This window comes from Bos indicus, chromosome 11 (genome assembly GCF_029378745.1).
Source record: "Bos indicus isolate NIAB-ARS_2022 breed Sahiwal x Tharparkar chromosome 11, NIAB-ARS_B.indTharparkar_mat_pri_1.0, whole genome shotgun sequence".
NCBI lineage: Eukaryota > Metazoa > Chordata > Mammalia > Artiodactyla > Bovidae > Bos > Bos indicus.
The window spans coordinates 96,797,477-96,822,583 of record NC_091770.1 but is presented as its reverse complement, the minus strand read 5'-3'; the positions used below and the strand labels follow the sequence as shown (position 1 = coordinate 96,822,583).

The following is a 25,107-nucleotide window of genomic DNA, read 5'->3' as shown; positions in this document are numbered from 1 at the left end:
ACACATCAAGGAAACTTTTAAAAACACAAATGTAAGAACCTTTTTCTTAAAGTCCTTTAATGACTCCTACCACCCTCAGAATAATGGCCAATGCCTTTGTGTAGCTTGTAATCCTCTGGTGTGACACGACCTTATCCACCCCCACTACCTCATCTCTCACCTTTCCCCTTTCACATGATGGAACCCCTCCCAGGATACTGGAATTCCCGGGGCTTCTGCACAATAGTAGGGGGTCAATAAACACCTGTGAAGCCGATGTGAGAAGCAATAAACGCATAACATCGGGAAAAGCCTCACCAAGGAGTTTTCAAACTGGGTTCTGAAGGATGAGAAAAATTTTATCCAAAAAGGTGGGAACACAGGAATTTTGAAAATATGGGCCAAGTGGGTTCAAGGGTTTGATGGTACAAAGTGAAGTCGCTCAGTCGTGTCCAACTCTTCGTGACCCCATAGACTGTAGCCTATTAGGCTCCTCCATCCATGGGATTTTTCCAGGCAAGAGTGCTGGAGTGGGTTGCCATTGCCTTCTCCAGGGGATCTTCCCGACCCAGGAATCGAACCCAGGTCTCCCTCACTGCAGGCAGACGCTTTACCGTCTCAGCCACCAGGGAAGCCCCTTATTCCAAATGTGAGAAACTAGAGGTCTGATGAGGTTGGAGGAGAAGAGAGTAGAAGGAAGTGAGACTGGAAGACACGTGTGTCAAGTTAAAGGATTTGGGTATCTGTCCTCTCTCTGGTTGTCTGAGAAGAGGATGCTCTTAGAGAGAAGATCCATGGCTACCACTTATTGCTTACTGCCCAGGCCCTCACCCCAGAGGACTGCCTGGACTTACTGGTGATGGGAAACTGGACACAGAGTCTGGAAGAAGGGGGACTTGATCAATTCATCCCCCAGCCCCAAAATTTCACTTTACTCAACACTTGCTTGAGTGAGAACAGAAACACAAAATGTAACAACATTTTTCGAAGACAATAGGCAACACTTATCAAGTTTAAAATGTGAACACTCTGACCCGGTAATTTCAACCTATGAAATTATTCTATGGCACTAACAGGATGACCATGCCAAAATACAGACACAAGGGTGTTGTTTATTGCATTGAAAACAAAAATGGGAACAAATTCAATATTCTTCAATATTGAATTATTAGCCAAATTTTGGTGTGCATGTGTGCTAAGTCACTTCAATCCTGTCCGACTCTTTGCGACACCATGGACTTTAGCCTGCCAGGCTCTTCTGTCCAGGAGATTCTCCAGGCAAGAAAACTGGAGTGGGTTGCCATGCCCTTCTCCAGGAGAATCCTCCCAACCCAGGGATTGAACCCACTCCTCTTATGTCTCCTGTATTGGCAGGCAGCTTCTTTACTGCTTGCACCACCTAGGAAACAGCCAAACAATAAATATGCATTATTAAGAGGAGGGGATACATCTATATAGACTGATACTGAGCTAAGCCCACAATAAATTTTTTAAGTTATGAGAGTATAAATGGTACCATCTCATTTGTATTTTTAAAAAACCCACAAACACATACACAGAAAGTCTCCCGAGACCTTCTAAACTCTAAATCAGGACACGTCAAAAATTAACAGGAAAAGCTAGTACAGCCCTTCCTGAGTTAGACTTGTGGGGTCCACAGGTACATATTATTTAAGAATGACTTAACTTAGACCAGCAGTTCTCAAAGTGTGGCCCCTGAACCAGCAGCATCAACATCAGTGGGCAATCGGTTAGAATGCAAGCTCTCAGCCCCACCCCAGACCTACTGCAGCAGGAATCTGGGGTGTGGGGTTCTCCAGAGGACTGAGGCCCTCTGAAGCGCGAGAACCCCCGACCTGGGCGTCTGGGAACAGTCCTTGAACTAGGTGATAAACTGTCACTTCTGGGTCACCATGCCACAAAGACTCCCATTTGCACACGGGGTTTCTCAGGAAGGGAAGGAAGGAGCTCTTGGAGCACAGTGAAGAAAAAGACAAAAAAAATCTCCAAGTCTCTCGGAGGCCAAGACTCAGTTTGGCTGGGCCTCCACACCTGGCAGTTCTAAACGCTGCCGTCAGGGAGAGTGAAGGCAGCCAGGAGAGGGCAGAAGCTGGGCACGGAGGGGCCAGAGGAAAGACCTGGGCCTTGGCAGCAACGTTCTAGATCTGAGCCTGTGGCTGCCAGGCAGGAAGGGGAGGCTAGGGGAGGCTATTTCAGAGGCAGCTGCAGAAACAGAGACGGTAAACTGAGAAGTTTAGCAAGTGATCCCCAGCCCCTACCTGAGGAACCATCCCCTGACGGGCAGAGAATTTGTCAAATTCAATTTTTATAAACAAACACTTGGCATCTTTTACTTCAAGCAGCACCAGGGCCTCTGCTCATTTTAAAATGGTTGTGCCACTGAGAGTCAGCGGTCCATCTGGCGTCCACTCTCGGGTTTGTGTGTCAGGGTACCTAGCGTGCTCTGAGCGCACAGAGGGATTAGGCCTCCAGCACATGCTGGAGAGGCCCCAGCCGTAGTCCACAGCAGAGCCTCCTTCGGCCGCCGCACTTCTGTCTCAGCATCTCTGTAGCCCGGCCACCGCCAAAAGCCTGGCACTTCGGTTTGGATGTCAACCTCCCACTAAACTCTGGATAAAGGGAAGGGGGGTGTCCTCCCCCATCCCCCTTGAACTCAGGGTCAGACCTCTGAGGAAGCAGATGCTTGTCTAGCGGTCAGCACAAAGACAGGACTCCTACATCTCTCCCCAGAAGAGCTTTTGGAGGAGCTCGGAGACTCAGTCTTGGCGTGTGGAGGCTGGGTAATTGCCGAGCTGACCCTCTGGAGCCTCCTGGCCTGCTCACCTTTCACGATGATGCCTGGTGCAGCCCCACCGTGAAATGTGCTTATTAATCTCACTCATTTGACACCGCGCTCTTCTGCCCTGAGCTCGACGTTAGGAGAAAATGATAGGGATAGATTCTGCTCCTGTCAGACTCACCAAGACTTTCAGAAAACCAGACTATCAAAGGCCATCTGCCGCCCACTTGCTCGGCATTCACAGTGACCCCAAAGGGGCCAGCAGAATGTTAAAGACACAGATCCACACGAGGGAACAGTCAGAAGACCCGGGTTTCCACCTCCCCCCCAGCCCTGCCCCCCACCCAGAGAGTCACCCTGGAGACGGTCCTCCCAGAGACAGGCGCGCACCAAGCCCCTGCCCTGATTCACGACGCACTGCTTCATATCTAATTCATCAAAAGACACTTGGGCTTCTCAAATAAGGAACATTTTTATTAGCTTCCCCAAGAGTTTTATGGCACAAAGCCATACCTAATGATTCTATTTTATGGCAAGTTATACATTCAAACAGTGCTTTGAAGTCAGGCAGCAGGTAAAACTCAAATCTTTGTCAAAAGAAAAAGATTCCCCCGTTCATTCACTTTAAAAATGTTTATAAGCTTTCCAGCAGCTGGGAAAGTGATGTGGAGGATTGTAACAGGCTCCCCCTTCCTCACACGGGAGCCAGCGTGGGCTGACGCGACAGGCACTGTTCACCATGGGGCTGATTTTGCCTGCCTGCCCCCTCCGCCTGAGGACTTGTGCAAGTCTGAACACATTTTTGGCTGTCACACCTTGGGGGTTGGGGCTACTGGCATCGAGCAGGAAGAGGCCAGGGATGCTGTCCCCACCATGCACGAGACAGCCCCACCACATACTACTATCTGATCATCTGGCCCAAGACGTCAGTAATGCCAAGGGTGAGAAACCCTGCCTTAGGGCTTCTTCTGGACTAGGCATGGCATGCCCCCCCAACTCACACCTCACATCAGACACTGATTTTATCACTGCGCCAGGTGTTCAGTGCTGACAAATGAGACTTATATTCTTTTACGTATTCTGGGTATACATTTTCAATGAGCAAGAATAAAACGTCATCCCAAACAAAATCAGTTCAGTTCGGTTCAGTCTCTCAGTCGTCTCTAACTCTTTGCGAACCCATGAACCGCAGCATGCCAGGCCTCCCTGTCTATCTCCAACTCCCGGAGTTTACCCAAACTCATATCCATTGAGTCAGTGATGCAATCCAGCCATCTCGTCCTCTGTCATCAAACAAAATAAGGAAAGTGAAAAATAAGACCACCTTAGGGGTTTCCCTGGTGGTTCAGTGGTAAAGAATCCATCTGCCGATGCAGAAGACGCAGGTTCGAGCCTGATCCGGGAAGATCCCACATGCCACGGAGCGACTAAGCCCTGTGCCACAACTACTGAAGCCCGCATGCCCTAGAGCCTGCGCTCTGCCACAGGAGAAGCCACTGCAGTGAGACACCCTCACACCACAGCTAGAGAGTAGTCCCCGCTCACCGTAACTAGAGAGAAGCCTTCGCACAGCCATGAAGATCGAGCACAACCAAAAATAAATAATAATTAAAAAAAACCCTCCACCTTAGAAGTTCAGAACACATGACAATAGTCACCGTTAACTAAAGCCTCCCAATAGTTCCTCTGCACATTTTAAGCCCCACCCAAGTTGGAATTTATCTACTGAAAAAACAATATAATTAATTCAAGCCATCGGTACTACTGAACATCACCACAGACGTGTGCTGAAAAGCAAAGCCAATTCTCTACTAAATTGTGGTGATGCGGTCATCACAGCCCTGGGCTTGAGTCACCTGATTCACCACTCCCAAGCGCTGGGTCTCCATCACTTCCCTTCTCAGAGCTTGTGTTCTCCTGATCAGCACAGTGGACAGAAGGCAACTTGCCCTCCCACCCTTCAGGGAATTGTAAGAGCCAGCTGAGTTCATGGGTGGGAAAAACTGCTTTGTAAACTGTAAGAAGCTATATAAACACATGTCAATATATTTTTAACATTTATACAAGACAATCTGTGACAACCAAGGGTCTTTCAGATGCTTGGATTCTTTTCATGAAATGTCACAACTAAAAATGACTTTGGAAATCAACTAATTCAATCCCTTAATTTTACAGAATGTGAAGATGACCATCACAGAGGTCAAGTGACCCAGCTAAGGCCAAGCAACAGCCCAGATGGGCTCAGGTCCAGCCAGGACACTTGCCACACCTTGCCGCTGGTGGTGCTTTCCCTTCCTGTTTAAGTTCCTAGAGTGCAGAAACACATCTTACACACGACGTTCAGAGGGTCTTGAACAAAGTAAACAAATATTTGCCAAATCAGTGAATCTTGACTTACCACATCATAGCCTGTTGGGGCTCGGTTCCGAGAAGCCACCACCCCGACTCCTGTGATGGGATCCATTGACGTCTCTGGCAAGGCTTCTGAAAGGTCTTTGACTTCAGGCATGGTGGCTTGCTCCTGATTCCAAAAAGGAAAAAGAAAGCACAAAATTCAAATGGAGCATTTAAAGTGAGCAATACAAAGTCTCAAACAGAACCAGAATCCTGGGGCAAATATCCTGAACTCAGCTTCACATACATGGACCAGCTAAGGGAGCCCTGGCTTTACCCGACCCTTTCCTCAGATCAAGAATTCAAGTAGGGATTTCCCTGGTGGTCCAGTGGCTAAGGCTCTGTGCTCCCAAAGCCAGGAGGCCTGGGTTCGATCCCTGGTCAGGGAACTAGATCCCACATGCCACAATTAAGAGTTCACATGCTTCAACAAAGATCAAAGATCCCATATGCCCCAACTAAGACCTGGCACAGCCAAATACATAAACAAATACTCTATTAAAAAAAAAAAAAAAGAAATCAAGTCATCTCCAGCTCCTGCTCTTCTCAAGTGAGTTTTGAACACTCTCCCGCCCTGCTGTCTGACTTCTATACAGATACCAGCAGCTTCTCTGAGGATAAATCAGACATGGTTAAATCTAGCAACACCTTCCATCTCTCCCCCTCACAGCATCTCCTGGCAGAAGAACAGCCCTCCAAATCCACAGCCATGACTACATCCAAGGGTGGGCTGTTGGGGAGGCAGAGCTTTGTGAACACATAGAGGAAAGTGCTCTTGCCATGGAGGACACAGAAAGGCAATGGAGTCCAGGCTCCATGACTACAGCTGGTGAGCAGGCAAGCAAAGATTCAGGACACCGACAGCTGCAGAGCTGCTGTGACAACTAAGGGAATCCCGTAAACGAAGGGCCTGGAGAGGTCCCCTGGCACACAGTAGGCCCTCAGCAAAATGCAGGTGAGAAGGGTGGGTGAGGGACACAAAGGTCCAGTGTAGTCAGCCAGAAGCGTGGTCACGGCTGTTCCCAAGAGGACCGGGGGGTCCCTTTGTTGTGTTTAATCCCAGGGTCATGTGGACACTTACTCAAAGCTAAACACGAACAATGACTGTAATTCTTGTTGGACACTGGGAGGAAGGGAGGGAAATGAAATTATTATTCTGCTGCTGCCTGCCTCCTGATGTGACCGGAGGAGACCAACAGAATGTAGAGAGCACTGGGTCTGGGCAGCTCCAGTGGCAGTGTACCAGAAAGCATATAAAATGGTAACACCTTATGTAAATGACTTCTAGAGCTTTTTCAAAGGACCAGCAGTGGAAAACAGCAAGTTAAATTCTACCTCCTTCTGCAGCGATTTCATTCCACTGGCTGTAGGGTCTGTCAGATCTCTCAAGGCTGGTTACTGCTGCTAAAGCAAACCAAACACTCTCGTCTAACTGGGCAGCCAGTAGGAATATTTTAAGTTCTCAGCCTAGAATCAGAAAAGGCAGAGGCCATTAAAAATGACTACAGCCTCCTCCGTAAAAACAACCAGAGGGCTGTATGCAAGTCACCGTGTAATCAGCATTCCCTGGAACCCACGAAAGGCTCCAGAAACAGGCTCGTCAGTGCCAGGGAGCTAATTCTCTGATCAAGGCTAGGAAGCGCCTGCCAGCAGCCACAGTCTCAGCTTCTGTTTATGACAAAAGCCAAACTAAGTTAAGCTTTACTTAATTCTACTGAAAATAAGCTTCTGGAAGTAAAGGGCAGGGGGGCAGGACATCACACCGCATCACTGAATCGTTTTCTATTTTCAGATCTTATTTACCAGGCGAGTTTATCTGCATAAAGCACAGGGCTCAGTGCTTCCTGCACACAGTAGGCACTGAGTGAATATTTCCTGAATGAATCCGCAGGGATGCCCCCAGTCAGGAAGGTTTAGAATTCACTATCTGCACCAGCAGAATCCAAAGCAAACTGATCAAAAAGTACTTCATTTAGAAAACTCGGTATTCTTGGTTAACATGGAAATAACATCGCTGCCGTTAGCAAAATACTGTTATACCTGTTGTTGGTTACCGAAATGCTTTGCAATTAACAACTCATTAACAGAAGACACTGAATTCTGCCAGTGCTAAAATATCATGCTGTGAATTTAATAAAGAACATAAGACGTAAGTTTTATTATTATTATTATTATTAAGATAGTGCTGCCTCTACTATCTGAGGTGGGGGGTGGGGAGCATGGGAATAAATAAGAAATATTTTATTCGCTGAGGGATGCCCCATCCTCGGGTCACTGCATCCCGGTCCAGGTACCAACCGCCCTCCTCTGCTCTGCAGCGCGAGCAAGTTGCGGGAGCGGGGGAAGCTGACGCCGCTGCTCCCACAATGCACCGGGCAGCCGGGCACCGGGCCCCAAGATGGCTGCGGGCAGCCTCCTGAGCAGACAAAGGAGCCGGCCGGCGGGCTGCGGGCCTGCAGGGTGGGAGGATGCGGCGGGCAGGGCATTAGCACTGAGCATCTCAGATGCACGCCTCCACCCCCGCCCCCACACCCCACACACACCCCCAGTGGCAGTGCCCTGGGGGATCCAGCAGCCTTTGTGAAATACAGACAAATGACTCCTCGCTGGGACGGCGGAGGAAAGCGCCACCACCAGCAAAGGAAGCTTTTAATGAGAAACGCCCAAGATATCCATGGCAGAGGCAATCACTCAGAGCCGCTTGCCCTGAATTACATATTTTCTGACTGCAAATTACTCTTAACAGCGTCTCTACCGTCACTTCAATTGACCTTCCTCACAAAAGGCCATTTATTACTTAGCACTCGGCGCTCCCTGGGCTGCGCGGAACCTCCGGCCCGAAGGGGATGGCACGGCAGCGGCCCGCGGCTGCCCGGGTCACAAGCCAGGCCTCGGCGAAGGGGAGAAGAGGCCATTAATGGGGTGGGGGGGTGGGGGGGGGGTGGGTGCTGCAGAGCAGAGCTGCCTGGGGAGAGGGGCAGACGAGCGGGGGTGTTTAAGACCACCATTAACCTGTCTGGCAAGACGCTGACGCTGGGCTGAAGCAGAAAATGCCAGGCCTGCTTGCAACAACAGGCATCCTCCTCAGCTCTCTTTGCCCAGCCTGGCATCCACCTCCAGCTCCAAATTCTAGCTGCACACAGAACGCACTCACACACCTCCCCGCATCTGAGCAGTGCCCTGCAATTACCAAAAAAGCTTTCACCAGCTCCTTCTCAACTGATGCTCACACCAAACCTAGGAAGTGGACTGGAGCATATTAATCCCTATTTCAGAGGAAAGAAACAGAGGCCTGGAGTTCTCAGATGCCATGGGCTGGCAGAAGGCAGAGCCCCAGGGGCCTCTGACCCTCCCTCCCCAGTCTGGTCTACTTTCCACACACTGGGCAGAGACAGACCCAACTTCCCATCCCATACCTGATCAAGAAAGTGCTCTCAGCACCAATTATATTTTAAAATGCCAAAGCTCTCTTTTCTCTAGCAGTAACCCAGTAAGTGAAGCGAGGGGGAGAAAAGTATTGAGAGATAAAAGTAACATGGGATTAATTTTCCTCACACCTCAGTTTCGAGATGCAACATTTCCCTCATAAATAATTTACAGCAATAAAAATGAGCTAAGGCCATGTTTGTGTAGGACAGAGGTAAATTTAGGCCTAATGAGGGAGACCCGCGTGCTGCACAGGAGGGAACGGGGTGATGTACAGCATGGTGTGAACACAATCAACAGCACCCGGGGGGGGCCGGCGGGGGAGCCTCCATTGCCAACTGCAAGTTGCACCGCCAGCGGAGGCGGGGGCAGGGGATGGGGAAACTTCTACTGCCCCAGCTGTGGCTGCAAGGAGGGTCCCTAGAGGAAAAGCCAAAAGTTCACTCAGTGTTTTAGATGACAAGATAACAGAGACCGAGATTTCTGAGAACTCTAGGAAGGAGCCAACCTGAAGCTAAGTGGATTTCCAGGAAATGTCAGGAGAGGAATGACGACAGTAGCAGCACCTGGGAGTCACGTCTGATTTCGGGCAGGGTCGGAAGAGTAGAGAGTACCCTGGCAGCACTGACCTTGACCTAGTCCTCCTAGCTTAACCTCACAGGTCGTCCAGTCCCTGTCTATCCCGAGCGTGCAGCCAGCCTCACTCAGACCATCGCCAAGGCTGGGGGCTACAGAGCCTCACCCTGGGCAGCTGTGCCTGTGTCTGTCCCAAGAGGATTTCTCCACAAAGCAGGGGGAGAAAGAGAGAGACAGCGAGCGCGAGGATGAGAGTAAGTGTGTGTGTTGTACATCCTGGGACTGGGGGACTGGGATGAAGAGTGACAGAGAATGAGAGAGAATGTATATGTATGTGTGTGTGTGTATGTGTGTGTGTGGAGAGTGCGTGAGAGAGAGAATGTGTGTATGTGTGTGTGTGTGTGTGTGTGGAGAGTGCGTGAGAGAGAGAGAGAGAGAGTGTGTGTGTGGTACTTCCTGGGACTGAAGGACTGGATGGGGCCAGTTAGGGCGAGGTGTGTTTTCCAGACCCAGCAGGATTTTTTCCAGCCGTGCTCAATGATTTCCATCCAGCAACACTGGGTAAGAGAAGAGCTTCCTGAGTGTGCACCGAACAGTGCCCGGGGGAGGTCCCAGCCCCCCGGCACGGCAGCACCTCACCAAGGCTGTCGCCCCAGGTTCACAGAGAAATGAACTTTAACTATAAAGCCCCTTCACACAGACAGCACACGGCTCCCTTGTAGCTGATCAAAGAATTACTACGACAGTGTGCTTAATCCCTAAAAGTCAGCAGTGCTGGGCTTAACTGATGCTTAACATTGTTTCAGTATCAAAGGCGTGCCTCCCAGCCGCAGTCTGGGAGAAAACTAAGCTACTGAATCACAGTTGAAAACTCAGGGGAACTTTGATATCATCTCTGTTTAATTTCCCCGGCCCTGTGAGCCTGGGGTTTATCTCGTTTTATCAACTCCTGTACTGAAATCAAAACCCAACTAACAGAGCTGAGACCTCTCTCCACCGAGGCCCTTCCAGCAGCAGGGTAGGGCATGAGCCGAGGAGTTTAAAGCACATTGGGGGTGGGGGGAGGCAACAACTGCCGGGGGGCAGGGGATGCTGCCTTCAAAGGAGGCACAGCAGGAACCCAGGACAAGGAAGGAAGACCAGCTCAGAAGCGGAGCCAGTGCTGCCCACCAGGGCTGAAGGTGGGACTTGCACACAGCTTTGGAGGAGAGTAATATCAAAGTATTGGGGGGTGGGGCAGGTTAGATAGGGCTACTGGGATTGAAATGACAAAACCAGTGGGTTAATTAAGTCTCTACAGAAGGATGAACTTGAGATCGGATTGTCTGAAATCCAAAGTCAAGGGCAGAAAAGACATAAATTGTCTGCCCACATCTACCAGCTTGCAGAGCTGGGGAAAAGCAGTGGATAAATATTTCACTCCCCGTGGCAAACGGCCGAAGAGCAGAGCCTCCCTGCGGAAAAGCTGCAGCCCGGCGTGAGGCAGCTCTCTGCCTGCTTCCCAGCAGCTCGGTGGTGGCGGTGGGCTGCAGGAACCCCTGCTCGTCTCTGTTACCCCATAACTACCGGTTCCTTCCTGCTAACAAATCTTAAGCGGAGGACAGAAGGACAGGGGAGGAAGTTGGTGGCTAGGCTTCACCCAGGTACCCACAACACACACAAATACACAAACCCGGCCACCGCAGGCAGCCATGGCGCATGCAGAGCCCTACCTCCTCAGGAGACTGCAGGCTGAGGTCAGGGTCCATGCAGCACCCAGGCAAACGGCCAGCTAGCTCTGGGCACCACCCATAGGGATAGCGCACACAGGCTGAGAGGTGGCCACCGTGGAACCTCAGGATAGCCTCCTGGTGCGTCCTGTACTTTGGCCTGGACATTTGATCCGAGTGACCAGTCAGAAACCAAATCGTTCTGACAAATGCTGTCGAGTACGATCTGGTGGCAACAGGCCACAGGCTGCTGGGAAGGCTGCTAAGATACTGGGGAATGAAAGCAAGTATTTTCCTAAGCTCCCCTGGATCACAAAGAACTTTCCAGCCAGGGAACTAACAATGGCGAGCACTTCCTTTTTTTCCCAGTAAAAGTCTGTTACTTCTAATAGAAGAATCTGGTGTACAAATGCATCCACCCCATCAGACCTCTGCTTAGACTGGCATTAACCATTTGATAGCCAAACAGATTTATCATAAACCATGTGAGGCACACCTGGGGTTTGGGTGGCTGCAGTACAGTGCAGTGCTGGATCCCAGAATATACTCTCCCAAAATAAATCCGGATCAAGTTCTACAGCACGGCCGTGGCTAAAGGCCTGCCCCTACAGGCCCAGCTCTGCAAAACCAGGGAGCCTGGTGCTGGGGAGGAGGGGGCATTCTCTAGAACACTGTGAGCCCCACCCCAGCTTGCTCACCTTTACTGCAGATGAAGGCCGTCCCTACCCACTCCCATCAGGTCTTAGTGCCATAGTGCCCCCTGGAGAGAAGGCAGAAGGTGGACCCCCATGGAAGGCAGACACCCTACAAATGAAACCATCCCAGGAGGCCCCAAGAGCCGGCTGGCCGTTTGCCTAATATTCGGTGACGGGAAACGGTCACAGCCTTGGCTTGATGAGCAGTGTCTGCTGAGTAAAAATGCTAACATGTCACCTCAACATTGGGCAATGGGCCCTGAGGCCAGAATCGTCAGAACACCTGGCTTCAGGTCAGTAGATACCCCACCTCATCACCACCCACGCTCTTGACTTTCACATGGGCCTTAAGAGTTTCTTTGGTCATGCACTCATTCTACCTGTGTGTGCTGATGACTCCAAATTACCTCCAAGGCTGGCATTTTTCTCCTGAGACTCAGATATGTGTATCTGGTGCCCTGCTGGCTATTGCCACCTGCGTGTCCCATTGATACCTTCAACCTGGCTGACCTCGTCATCCTCCCCCCGAGGCATCTCCACATCCCTAGTACCGAACAGGACCTGGTGCATAACAGTCAGCTCACAGATGTCTGTGGAAAGCTCTTGTGCTGAGCATGGAGCAGCGACGAAGATGGGAAGCCCGACATTCTCGAACTCTAGCATGCTTGAGTCACCTAGAGAATTTACGAAAACAAAGTCGTACACCCACTCCCCGAGGTGCTGACTCGGTGCCTGAGAAGCTGCATTTCTAACAAGATCCAGGTAGATGCTGAAACAGCTGGTCCACAGTCCAAAGTCTGAGTAAAAGGCAGTAGGTACTCATGGGATGTTTGATGAAGGAAGGAAATTGAGGCAGGGAGGGAAGAGGGAAGAAGGAACCTAAAGGTCATCATCCCTGGGGAGCAGCCTCAGAGTAAGTCCTTCAGTCTTTCCCTCCCTAACACAGGTTACCCAAGAGCACCCAAACCCTCCCCTATGGCACCCACCCCACCATTCAAACTCTGGGTCACATCTCCTATTCACCCCAAATCTTCCCCACTGCCCAGCCAGACAGATGCTGTCACTAAGAATCCTGATGTTGTCCAAGGACATGACCTTAGCACATGGGCACACATGCGCACACACACATATACATACACACACACGTAAAGAAACACGGTCTTGACTCTCAGAAGGTTACAACACTTTCCTAAGCAGAGCATTAGTTGTTCAAAGGTATATGTCCATCATAGTACCTAGTCTATAGTGAATACTCAATAAATTTGCATCATCAATAAATAGACTATAGATAAATGGATGGATGGATGGGAGGATGGATAAACGAAGTCCCTGTCCTGCTTTCAAAACTGTCTGTGTTCCACTGGACTAAGGGGGCACGTAAAGCAGCAGGAGCAATGGTGAGCGTGCCCCGCTGGGTCATTGATGCCTGGTGCAGGACAAACACCACAACTCCAGGGCCGAGCCACCTGCCGAGCAAGGGAGGTGGGACCTCAGTACTCTGGGCAGTTCCAGAAGCAGGTCTGCCCTAGATCCAGAGTAGGCTGGATAAGGACCTGGCCGGGGGCTCCGTGAAGACTCCCCATGGAGTTTGTAAAAACTACAGCTACTCTCCAGGTTCTGATCTGATTGGTCTGGGCTGGGGCAGAGGCTGGATAATGCACTGCCCAGGTGCAGTGGCACTGTGCTGGGTGACACAGCGACAGGTAAGTCATGGCCACCACCCACGGGGCTCACAGGCTAGAGGAAATGTCCTCAAAGAAAGGAACTGTAAATGAAGGGGACACTCCCTTCTGCCGGGGGCAGGTGGTGAGGGTGCGGACAGGGTGCTGGCCTTCCTGAAAGATAGCGGGCACAGAGTGCTGCAAGAGGTGCGGGGAGAGCACAGGGCAATAGCAGTGGCACGAAGCGCCGGGCTGTCTAGGGAACTGTTAGGAGCAAGGGGCTCTGAAACAAGCTCACGAAATGCTAAACAAGCAAAACCTTTCCAAACCTGTCTGCGCTTCTCTGCTCCTTCTAAGGTCCAAGCAATGATGAGGATCTAAGGAGCGCCCCAGTCGTCGGAAGGGAGATTCCCAAGTCTTGGGTTCCCATTTCCTCTCCTGAAGCTGAACGCTTCTCAAGCTATTGCCACTTCCTGCAGACCCGGCAGGGCCTCTACGCTGTTAGCTCCGGGGAGGGCTGGGTGGTAAAGTAGACAAATAGGAAAGGTGTGGGCTTTGGACTCAGAGGAACCAGGGCTTGAGCTGCAACTCAGACACAGCTGTGTGACCGCAGGCAGGCAAACTGCACTGGGCCTGAGTTTCCACTCCTATAAAACTGGAACAATGCATAATATTCTCTTTACAGGGTTTTAAACTATATAAAGTACTTGTAGGACTTCCATTAAAAGAAACAAAAGAATGGGAGAAAATATTTGCAAACCATATATATCTGATAAGAGGTTAAAAATCCAGGCTTCCTTGGTGGTCCAGTGGTTAAGAATCTGCCTTGCAATACACACTTCCCTGATAGCTCAGTTGGTAAAGAATCTGCCTGCAATGCAGGAGACCCCAGTTTGATTCCTGGATCTGGAAGATCCCCTGGAGAAGGGATAGGCTACCCTCTCCAGTATTCTTGGCCTTCCCTGGTGGTTCAGCTGGTAAAGAATCCTCCCGCAATGCAGGAGACCTAGGTTTGATCCCTGGGTTGGGAAGATCCCCTGGAGGAGGGAAAGGCTACCCACTCCAGTATTCTGGCCTGGAGAAGCTCAAATGGTAAAGAATCTGCCTGCCATGCAGGAGACCAGGGTTCAATTCCTGGGTTGGGAAGTTCCTCTGGAGAAGGGAATGGCAATCCACTCCAGTATTCTTGCCTGGACAGAGAAGCCTGGTGGGCTACAGTCCATGGGGTTGCAAAGAATTGGACACGACTGAGCGACTAACACACACACACACACACACACACACACACACACAGAGTCCATGGGGTTGCACAGAGTTGGACATGACTGAGAAACTTTCACTTTTCACTTTGCAATGTGGGGCATATGGGTTTGATCCCTGGTCTGGGAAGATCTCACATGCCAAAGGGCAATAAGCCTGTGCATCATAATTATTGAGCCTGTGCTCTAGAACCTGTGCTCAGCAATGAGAGAAGCCACCAAAATGAGAAGTCCATACACCGAAACTAGAGAAAGTCTACATGCAGCAATGAAGACCCAGTGCAGCCAAAAATAAATGAAAGAAAAACAAACAAAATATATGCAAGGTTAAAATCCAAGTCTATAAAGAACTCCTACAACAGAGCAATAACAGAAAGCAAGTAACTTGATGAAAAAAAAAGGGTAAAGGACTTGAAAAGGCTTTTCTCCAAGGGAGATATACAAATGTCCAAAAAGCATCTGAAAAGATGTTCAGTGTCACTACTCACTAGGGAAATGCAAACCAAAACCACAGTGAGATATCATCTCAGACCCATGAGGACGGTTACTGTGCTGTGCTTAGTCGCTTAATCGTGTCCGACTCTTTGCCACCCCATGGACTGTAGCCCACCGGTCTCTTCTGTCCATGGGGATTCTCCAGGCAAGAATACTGGAAGGGGTTGCTATGCCCTCCAGATGGTTACTAGCAAAACCCAGAAAATTAGTATAGTTGAGGATGTGGAAAAATGGGAAACCTGGGGCACTCTTGGTGGAAAAGGAAATGCAGCAACTATGGAAAACAGTATGGTGATTCCTCAAAAAATTAAAAGTAGAATGACTATATGATCTGGCAAATCCACTTCTGGATATATACCCAAAAGAACTGGATATAGAGTCTCGAAGAGATATTTGTATGTATATGTTCACAGCAGCATTATTCACGATAGCCAAAAGGTGGAAGTAACCCAAGTGTCCACAGACAGATAAATGGATAAGTAAAATGGGGTCTTTACATACAATGGAGTACTATTGCTAAAAAGGAAGGAAATTCTGACACATGCTACAGTGTGGATGAACATTGACGTTGTTAGGCTAAGTGAAATAAGACAGTCACAAAAAGACAAATACTACATGATTCCATTTATATGAGGTATGAGGTACTCACAGTAGTCAAATTCATAGAAAGTAGAATGGTGGTTGCCAGATGCTGGAGGAGGAGAAAATGGGAGTTGCATAATGAGCACAGACGGCCCTTGAACAATGCAGGAGTTAGGAATACCAACTCTCCGAGTCGTCAGAAATCTGAATATACCTTATAGGTGGCCCTCCAAATTCACGGTCCCTCCCATGTGGGGGTTCAACTCACTGGGAAAGGTGTAGTACTGCAACAGTTATTATTGAAAAAATTCCATCTGTAAGTGGACCTGAGCAGTTCATACGCATGTTGTTCAAGGGTCAACTGTACAGAGTTTCAGTTCTGCAAAATGAAAAAGTTCTAGCGGTTAGTTGTACAACAACTTGAATGCACTTAATGCCACCAATGCATTAGGTAGCAAATTAGGATGGCAAACTTTATTTTGTGTGTTTCACCGTATTTTTAAAAAGCATCTGTAACTGTGGTCCTCAAATTTCAGTAAGCATTAAGTACAACCTAAGATTCTTGTTCAACAGGCAGATTCTGGGGTCCCTTCCCCAGATATTCTGATTCAAAGTCTGGGTTTGAGGCCTTGGGATCTGCATTTCAATCAACATCCTGGGGATATTTAGCTCATTAAGAATTCATTTATTTCTCTCTTCTAAAGGATCAAAGGATATTCTTTTGAACATTTTCCTGGGCAGATCAGTACCTGAAAAAAAAAATGTGTGTGTGTGTGTGTGCGCACACGTGTGTGTGTGTGTGTGTGTATGTGTGTAGAACAATCCCAAAGCCACAGGCCCAACAAGATGGCCCTCCAGTTTTCAGGGGAGTCTGAGCTGCTACAAAGCTCAAGTACATGACCCCTGGGCTCTGGGCCCACAGGCCTCTCACATTTCAGCCTACACAAGCTCTGCATCTCACCAGAAGTGTGTCGTGTAACCCAACGCTTGCCCACAGGATGTCCCCAGCAAGGAGGTAATGTCAAGCACACCCTGCCTCCCAAGCAGCGGGGAAGAAGAGATCTGAGGCAAGCAACCCCACTGCAAACAGTGCAGACAACTAGGGAAACCACAATTCCCAGTGGCGGCCCAGTGAGCAGGGGGCCAAGGAGAGCCCGTGTGGCCAGGCACCACAGGCCAGGGAGAGCCTCAGATACAGCCAGGACAGCCTGCAGAAAGGCAGCTCATTCAGGGAACCCAGGCCTCCCCTCCCACAACCCAGTGAGCAAACAAGACCCTGCTCACTCAGCCGCAGCCAACTAAACGCAGTGTTCTCAGCCCATCATATCCAGCCATGTAGTCATTTGTTATCTTCATCATCATAACAGCACCTCTGACGTTTCCCACGCTTGACTCCAACACCGTCATTGCTTTTCAGCGTGGCAAGGACGCCGCGCTCTGAGCACGAGGCACGGAGCACTTTCAACCTGCTATGGCAGCGGGGCCCAGGACGCTTGGACCCAGACAGCCCCTGCCCCAGCCCCCACTTACCCCTTCTAAGGCCCTGAGAGCAGATCACAAAGTGTTCACGTGGTCGTGTGGTTTTGTAAAATGTACAGCAAGATATTCTTGCATTGTTTTTCTTCCAGCCCCTCCCACCCACAACAAATTGTCAAAATGGCAGACCCACAACAAATTGTCAAAATGGCAGACCCACAAAACTAGGGTCTTAGACCCCTAGTTAATTGACTAGGGGTTAGGGTTAGACCCCACTTAAATTTAGTGAGGATCCCCCCACCCCATCCACAGTGTCACACATATTCACATACCTTAACTCGTTCAGCCTTACAGAGTAGGTTTTACGCTTAGGTCTCTTTAATAAATAAGCAAATGGGGATTCTGAAAGGTCCCATGAGGTTCTATGACTTGCCTAGGGTTACCTAGGTTCCAGGAGGTATCCTGAGATTCCAAGCCCAGTGTTCATTCTACTCCCATCCTTTCCTGCTGCTGCTGCTGCTAAACTGCTTCAGTCGTGACCGACTCTGTGCGACCCCAGAGACGGCAGCCCACCAGGCTCCCCCATCCCTGGGATTCTCCAGGCAAGAACACTGGAGTGGGTTGCCATTTCCTTCTCCAATGCATGAAAGTGAAAAGTGAAAGGGAAGTTGCTCGGTCATCTCTGACTCTTAGCGACCCCATGGACTGCAGCCTACCAGGCTCCTCCGTCCATGGGATTTTCCAGGCAAGAGTACTGGAGTGGGGTGCCATTGCCTTCTCCGCATCCTTTCCTAGTGGCCCTCAATACAACCACTAACAGAGAAGCACAGTAAACAAAACTGAAGCTACTCTTCTGATTAACCAGTTAACAAACCCTGAATACTAACCACTAATTTTTACTGACCACTTGCCCTGTGGCAGGCACGGAGCTGAGCATTGCTCCTGTTATTTTTCTCTTATTTCTTAACTATAATCCTATGAGATAGACATTATCATGAGCCTCACTCTACAGATGAGGAAACTGAGGCTCAGAAAAGTTCACTAATTTGCGTAAGAACACACAATAAGGAGAGCCAAGGCATAAGCTGAGGTCTAATTCTGATGTTCTCGCATTTAATCATGGTGTACTGTACTCTTCCATCTAGAAGTGGGGGAAAACCCCACCAGTGGGAAGGAGGCAAAGCAGAGAAATGCCTTTAGCATAAATCAGGAGTGTGGCCTAAAAGCTAGAAGGAAGGAATGAAAAATGTGGATCAGAGAAGATGATTCTGGGTTCAAGTGAACCAGTAATTGCTATGTCAATTGCTTTGCACAGGTCTTGGTGCCCAGGTCCCAGAAGAGGCCCCATCTCTCAGAGGCCCCATTTAAATATTCTATGCAAGGCATAACATCTTGAAATAGCCAGTTCAATTTCCCACAAGCAAGAAAGGTGTCACCTGTCTCCTGTGCTAACTTTCTGAGTACGCTGAGTTTTTGAGTTAGTCTAGGCTTCCACTGAGCTTATCTCCTAACTTTTCTAAGGTTTTTCTGGTGCAGCTGATAAGATTTTCTTGCCCTGTTAAAATGAGATGAGATCCAGCCAGCTGTCCAGAAATGTACAATGAGATTATATTGAGAAGGAACCACCAGAGACAAAGGCCCCTAAAGAGATTCCAGCTTGCTGTCTGCTTTGTGGCAGAAAACTGAGTCGGGGCTGGCTCATGGGTGGGGGCAGGGAGCAGAGAAGGGGCAACAGCCACTCCCTTTTTGCCCTCCAGTGGGACCTCCTCTGGGCCAGGCTGAAGAGGCTGTGGAGGGGTAGAGAATACAAGAATCATTTTTAATGGTTGGGAAAGGCTGATGATTTAGGAAGAGTTGTGTGTTGGTAACAAAGAGGACAAAGATGCTCATGGGTCTGGCTTCTTCACTTGGCCCCTGCCCTTGAGCCTCATTTGCACTGGAGTCCCCATGGGGTGACTATCAACAGGCTCACTACCCTTCAAGGATGGTACTCTGGGTCCTGGGTGCCTCGACCAGCACGTCACCTTGCAGACAGGTGCCCTGGAGTTTGGCTGTCCTCTCTGCTCTGCTCAGGTCACAGATGAGGCCGCAGATCATGCCCGAGGCTCAGGTGCAATCTGCTCGGCACCCACGTGACCACAGAGAGTGGACCCCGGGCCCCGCCAGTGAAACGAAGGTCCGGGTCTGTGCAGGTGGCCGCCGCGCCCCGGCACAGGTGGGCCGCCTCACCTTTCACCGTACGGACGTGGCTCTCGGCGACCTCACCTGCCACGGCCCAGGGGGTCGCTGCTCGCCCCGGGGTCCCCGCGCTATCCTCCCGCCTGCCGGCTGCAAGGCCAAGCCAGGACGCGAAGCCGCGGCGCGCGCAGGGCCGAGCAGAGGCCGCCGGGCCTGTCCCCGCGGCTGGCCGGGCACGGAGCCCGCAAGGCCTCGGTGCAGCCCGGCTCCGCCCGCCCGCCCGCCCCTCGGCCCGGGTTCCGCGCCCGCCCGCCCGCCCGTGCCCCGAAGGAGCAGGGCCGGCTCGGCCGAGCCTCCGCGGCGCCCGGCCCGCCCTCACTTAACTGTTCCCCGCTGGGGCGGCGGCGGCGGCGGCTGCGGCGGTGGCGGGTCCCGGCTCCGTCTCACGCAGAAGCAGCTTCTCATCGCCCGGGCGGCGCGGAAGGGGCCGGGCCCGGGGCCCAGGCGGCGGGGCCGGCAGCTCGAGCGCGAGCCTCACCGGGGAGCGGCGGCGGCGGCGGCGGCGGCGGCGGCAGGGGCGGGGCGCGGCCTGGCGGCGGCGGCGGCGACAACGGCGGCTGCGGCTCCCTCGCGGGCCGCGGCGGCAGGCCGGGCTCCGGGCCTCCCGGCTCTGGCTCTGGCTCCGGGGGAGGCGCCGGGCGCCTGAGGCTAGCTCGGGCGGGAGGAGGGAGCGGGAGCCCTCGCGTCCGGAGCCCGCGCCGCCGCCCGGTCGGCACCCCGCCCCCGCCCCCCCTGCCGCCGGCCTCCCCCACGGCCTGGCCCGTTAGCCCGGGGAGGGCCCTGGCGCCGCCGACCCGGCCTCTCAAAGAGTCCGCAACGGCCCCTCGGAGCAGCCCAGACCCGAGGGAGCCCCGGGCCTCTTGGAGCCTGGGCCCCGATTTCCCCCTCCGCCAAGCTGGTCTCTTCCAGGGACCCGCAGCCCCCTCTGCTCTCCTAGGCCTCACTATATCACTATACCCTAGACCAGTCCTTACATCCCTGGAAGCCTCCAGGCCTCTTGGAACCTGGGATAAACGTTACACACCCACACACACCCCGCACACACCCACATGCCTCTTGCAGGGACAGGGACACACACACACCCCCCCCCCCCCACATGCCTCTTGCAGGGACACCCAGCCCTCCTATGCTTTTCCGGAAGCCCCCAGGCCTCTTGGAACCTGGGATAAATGTTACACACCCACACACACCCACATGCCTCTTGCAGGGACAGGGACACCCGCCCCCCCCTCCCCCCCGACACACACACACGCCTTTTGCAGGGACCCCCAGCCTCTTGGAACCTGGGATAAATGTTACACACCCCCACACACCCGCATGCCTCTTGCAGGGACTGGGACACACACACACACACCCCTTTTGCGGGAACACTCAGCCCTCCTATGCTTTACGGGACCCCAGACCAATCTTTCAGCTCAGCTCACTTGGTTCAGGAGACCCCATCGCCCAGCTGACCCAATACAAGCTTAGCCTGGCCACAGTCCCCAGTGCCAACACAGGCCTCTCACACTGACCCCAAATTCCTAGCAATATCTGTCTCCCTCTTATGCTACCTACAGAGGTCCAAAGCAAGGACTGTGAGGCTGGCTTAGGGGAAGTATTTAAAAGTTTAAGCTGATCTCTGGCCCTACAGTACTTGGGAAAATGTACAAGCCAGAGGATAAAATGGAACTGGATGAGGAGAGGGATCTAGGGCTTGGCCTTCAGCTAGAGTGGCTAGTTGGTGGTGCCAAGTCTGCATCCTTAACCAAAAATGCCCCGCACAGCCCCAGCAAGGCACTTAGAGGGAGTGCCAGCATGAGATGAGGACCATGCAGGACTGATTAGTATCAGTTTGCTAATGTTTCAAGTCTAATTTCCACACATTCTTAGGCTTTTCTAAAATAGCTGTTTGATCCTTTAAAAAAAAGAAAAAGGTGTTCTGAAGAACTGATTGTTGAGGAAAATGTCCTATGGGGAAGCCTTCCTAGTGTGTGTATTCCAAGCATTTTTATCACTCAGAAATGCCACTGGTTCAGATGGTTTTACAGGCAATTTCTAGCAAACCATTAAGGAACAAATAATCTCTATGTTATTTAAACCGTTACACAGAAGAAAAAAGTTTTCCATTTCACTTCCCAAGTTTAGCATAACTGATACCAAAACTGACAGAGATAATACCAAAAAGGAGAGTTACAGGCCAGTTTCAGAACACAAGTCCCCAGAGAATTTAATACATGTTTTTTTGAAAAGGAGGTTCTGCAGTCAAATAACTTGAGAAAGTACTGCATGCCACCTATAGTCTACCTTTTAAAGAATCACAATAAGTATAATTAAGGTCTCTGTGATGTCCAGTTCAGTTCAGTTCAATCGCTCAGTCGTGTCCGACTCTTTGCGACCCCATGAACTGTAGCACGCTAGGCCTCCCTGTCCGTCACCAACTCCCGGAGTTCACTCAAACTCATGTCCATCGAGTCGGTGATGCCATCCAGCCATCTCATCCTCTGTTATCCCCTTCTCCTCCTGCCCCCAATCCCTCCCAGCATCAGAGTCTTTTCCAATGAGTCAACTCTTCGCATGAGGTGGCCAAAGTACTGGAGTTTCAGCTTCAGCATCAGTCCTTCCAATGAATACCCAGGACTGATCTCCTTTAGAATGGACTGGTTGGATCTCCTTGCAGTCCAAGGGACTCTCAAGAGTCTTCTCCAACACCACAGTTAAAAAGCATCAATTCTTCTGCGCTCAGCTTTCTTCACAGTCCAACTCTCACATCCATACATGACCACTGGAAAAACCATAGCCTTGACTAGATGGACCTTGTACAAGAGTAAACAAATCTGGTATTTCCCAAACTCATCTGAGCCAGGACCACCTTTTCAAAGTTCACCAATTAATCCCTAACCTGTGAATCATTACTCTTACAGACCAATCTGCTGAAGTATATAGTAGTTGCAAAACTACTAAATAAAATTTTAGCAATCTGAATCCAACTTGCTCTAAAACAAGTCAAAATCCACTATAATCAGGCAAGATTTATTCCAAAAGTACAAGGATGATTCAACATTAGTGACTCTGTAAACTCATTTCATTGGTAAAGAAAAATAAATCACAGGATATTATCAACAGAAGAGACACTTTAAAAATATTTTATAAATTCAACACCAATAGCTTATAATTTTCTTTTAAAAAAACCCTTAATAAACTAGGAAGAATATTTAAGCTTCTTAATGACAAAGTTTACTTAACAGAAGCCATCCATAAACATATTTAATGGTGAAACACTAAGGGCATTCTCATTTTAGTCAGAAACAAAACAAGAATGCCCACTATAATTGCTACAGACTAAAGCCAATACATGGAGAAGGCAATGGCACCCCACTCCAGTACTCTTGCCTGGAAAATCCCATGGACAGAGGAGCCTGGTAGGCTCCAGTCCATGGGGTCGCTAAGAGTCGGGCACGACTGAGAGACTTCACTTTCATTTTTCACTTTCTTGCATTGGAGAAGGAAATGGCAACCCACTCCAGTGTTCTTGCCTAGAGAATCCCAGGGACAGAGGAGCCTAGTGGGATGCCGTCTATGGGGTTACACAGAGTCAGACAGGACTGAAGCGACTTAGCAGCAGCAGCAGCAAAGCCAATACAATAAGATAAGAAAACTAAGAAATATAAATAATGGAAAAAGACAAACTTATCATTATTTGTTCGTGATGTCAATACATACCTAAACATAAAAATGGAAGGGAATCAACTAAAAAGCTTAGAGACTTTAGTAAAGTGGCTAGTTATAAGATAAAAACCAAACTCAATGGTTTTCCTAAATGTTAAAGAAAAAGGCTTATTTTCATAAAGAGAGACTTCCATTAGAGAAAGACTCATGGCCTCTCTCTGAAAAGGTCAGTTTTCATTCCAATCCCAAAGAAAAGGCAATGCCAAAGAATGTTCAAACTACCACACAATTGCACTCATCTCACACACTAGCAAAGTAATGCTCAAAATTCTCCAAGCCAGACTTCAACAGTATGTGAATCATGAACTTCCATATGTTCAAGCTGGATTTATAAATGGCAGAGGAACCAGAGATCAAATTGACAAAATCCGTTGGATCATCGAGAAAGCAAGAGAGTTCCAAAAAAACATCTACTTCTGCTTTATTGACTATGCCAAAGCCTTTGACTGTGTGGATCACAACAAACTGTGGAAAATTCTTAAAGAGATGGAAATACCAGACCACCTTACCTGCCTTCTGAGAAATCTGTATGCAGGTCAAGAAGCAACAGTTAGAACTAGACATAGAACAAACAGACTAGTTTCAAATGGGGAAAAGAGTACATCAAGGCTGTATATGATCACCCTGCTTATTTAACTTATATGCAGAGTACATCATGCAACATGCTGGGCTGGATGAAGCACAAGTTGGAATCAAGATTGCAGGGAGAAATACCAATAACCTCAGATATGCAAATGATACCACCCTTATGACAGAGAGCAAAGAAGAACTAAAGAGCCTCTTGTTGAAAGTGAAAGAGGGGAGTGAAAAAGTTGGCTTAAAACTAAACATTCAGAAAACTAAGATCATGGAATCTGGTCCCATCACTTTATGGTAAATAGATGGGGAAACAATGAAAATAGTGACAGACTTTATTTTTGTGGGCTCCAAAATCACTGCAGATGGTGATTGCAGCCATGAAATTAAAAGATACTTGCTCCTTGGAAGAAAAGCTGTGATCACCCTAGACAGCATATTAAAAAGCAGAGACATTACTTTGCCAACAAAGGTTCATCTAGTCAAAGCTATGGTTTCTCCATTAGTCATGGATGGATGTGAGAGTTGGACTATAAAGAAAGTTGAGCACTGAAGAATTGATGCTTTTGAACTGTGGTGTTGGAGAAGACTCTTGAGAGTCCCTTGGACTGCAAGGAGGTCAAACCAGTCAATCCTAAAGGAAATCAGTCCTGAATGTTCATTGAAAGTTCTAATGCTAAAGCTGAAACTCCAATACTAAAGCTGAAACTCCAATACTTTGGCCACCTGATACAAAGAACTGACTCATTTGAAAAGACCCTTATGCTGGTCAGGATTGAAGGCAGGAGGAGAAGGGATGACAGAGGATGAGATGGTTGGATGGCATCACCAATTTGATGGACATGAGTCTGAGCAGGCTCTGGGAGTTGGTGATGCACAGAGAAGCCTGGCGTGCTGCAGTCAGGGGTCGGAAAGTGTCAGACAGGACTGAACCACTGAACTGAACTGAACATGGCCTGTCCCCACCCTAGAGGAAAATGAATGACAACCTGATTAGTGAATTTGGGAGAAGGGAGTGGACAAGAATAGATGCTTATGAGTTCTCTTTTTGGCTTTGGCTGACTGCAGAAAGCAAATATTTTCATGTGCTCTCCACTATGTGGTAAGTGGACTATTTGCCAGAACTACCTCTTTCTATAGAAGTAAATCTATCCAATTCAGGAGGAAATACAGGAAGCCCACTCGGCTTCAGGTCAAAAGCTACATTTTCCAGCCAAGTTTATCAGTGATGAATGTAGTATTTTTATCTCCTATGCCTCAGTTTCTTCCAAATTCAGAAAAGGAAGAAATGTATTACTTATGGGGTCCCCTAAACACAATACTAAATACCTGTGATTTCCATTTATAAAGTATGCCTTTTTAAAAAAATATTCCATTAGCAATGAATAAATACTATGAAATACATAGGCATACCTTAACAAGAAATGTCGAGGCCCATAAGAAAAAAACCTATAAAACCTTACTGAAGAACCTAGAAAATAAGTTCTTAGGTAAAGGAAAAACATAACAAATCCCTGAGCAGGAAGTCTGAAT

General features: G+C 49.5%; 1 protein-coding gene across 10 annotated transcripts in view; it reads right to left on the bottom strand.

Annotated features, from left to right (window-relative positions):
* MVB12B (multivesicular body subunit 12B) overlaps window positions 1–19,967 on the bottom strand; it is a 202,119-nt gene extending 182,152 nt beyond the window's left edge. For 3 of the 10 annotated variants that reach the window (XM_070799253.1, XM_070799255.1, XM_070799254.1), the window contains exons 1-2: window positions 10,888–12,493; window positions 5,178–5,300 (exon numbers count right to left, since the gene is read on the bottom strand). In XM_070799253.1, coding sequence (XP_070655354.1) covers window positions 5,178–5,300; window positions 10,888–11,052 — 288 coding nt within the window. In that variant the 5' untranslated portion in view covers window positions 11,053–12,493. Of the gene's footprint in view, window positions 1–5,177; window positions 5,301–6,508; window positions 6,891–10,887; window positions 12,498–19,614 lie in introns of those variants that run through there. The other 7 variants (XM_070799248.1, XM_070799251.1, XM_070799247.1 and 4 more) reach the window with 6 other exon arrangements.
* Between the last annotated feature and the right edge of the window lie 5,140 nt (window positions 19,968–25,107).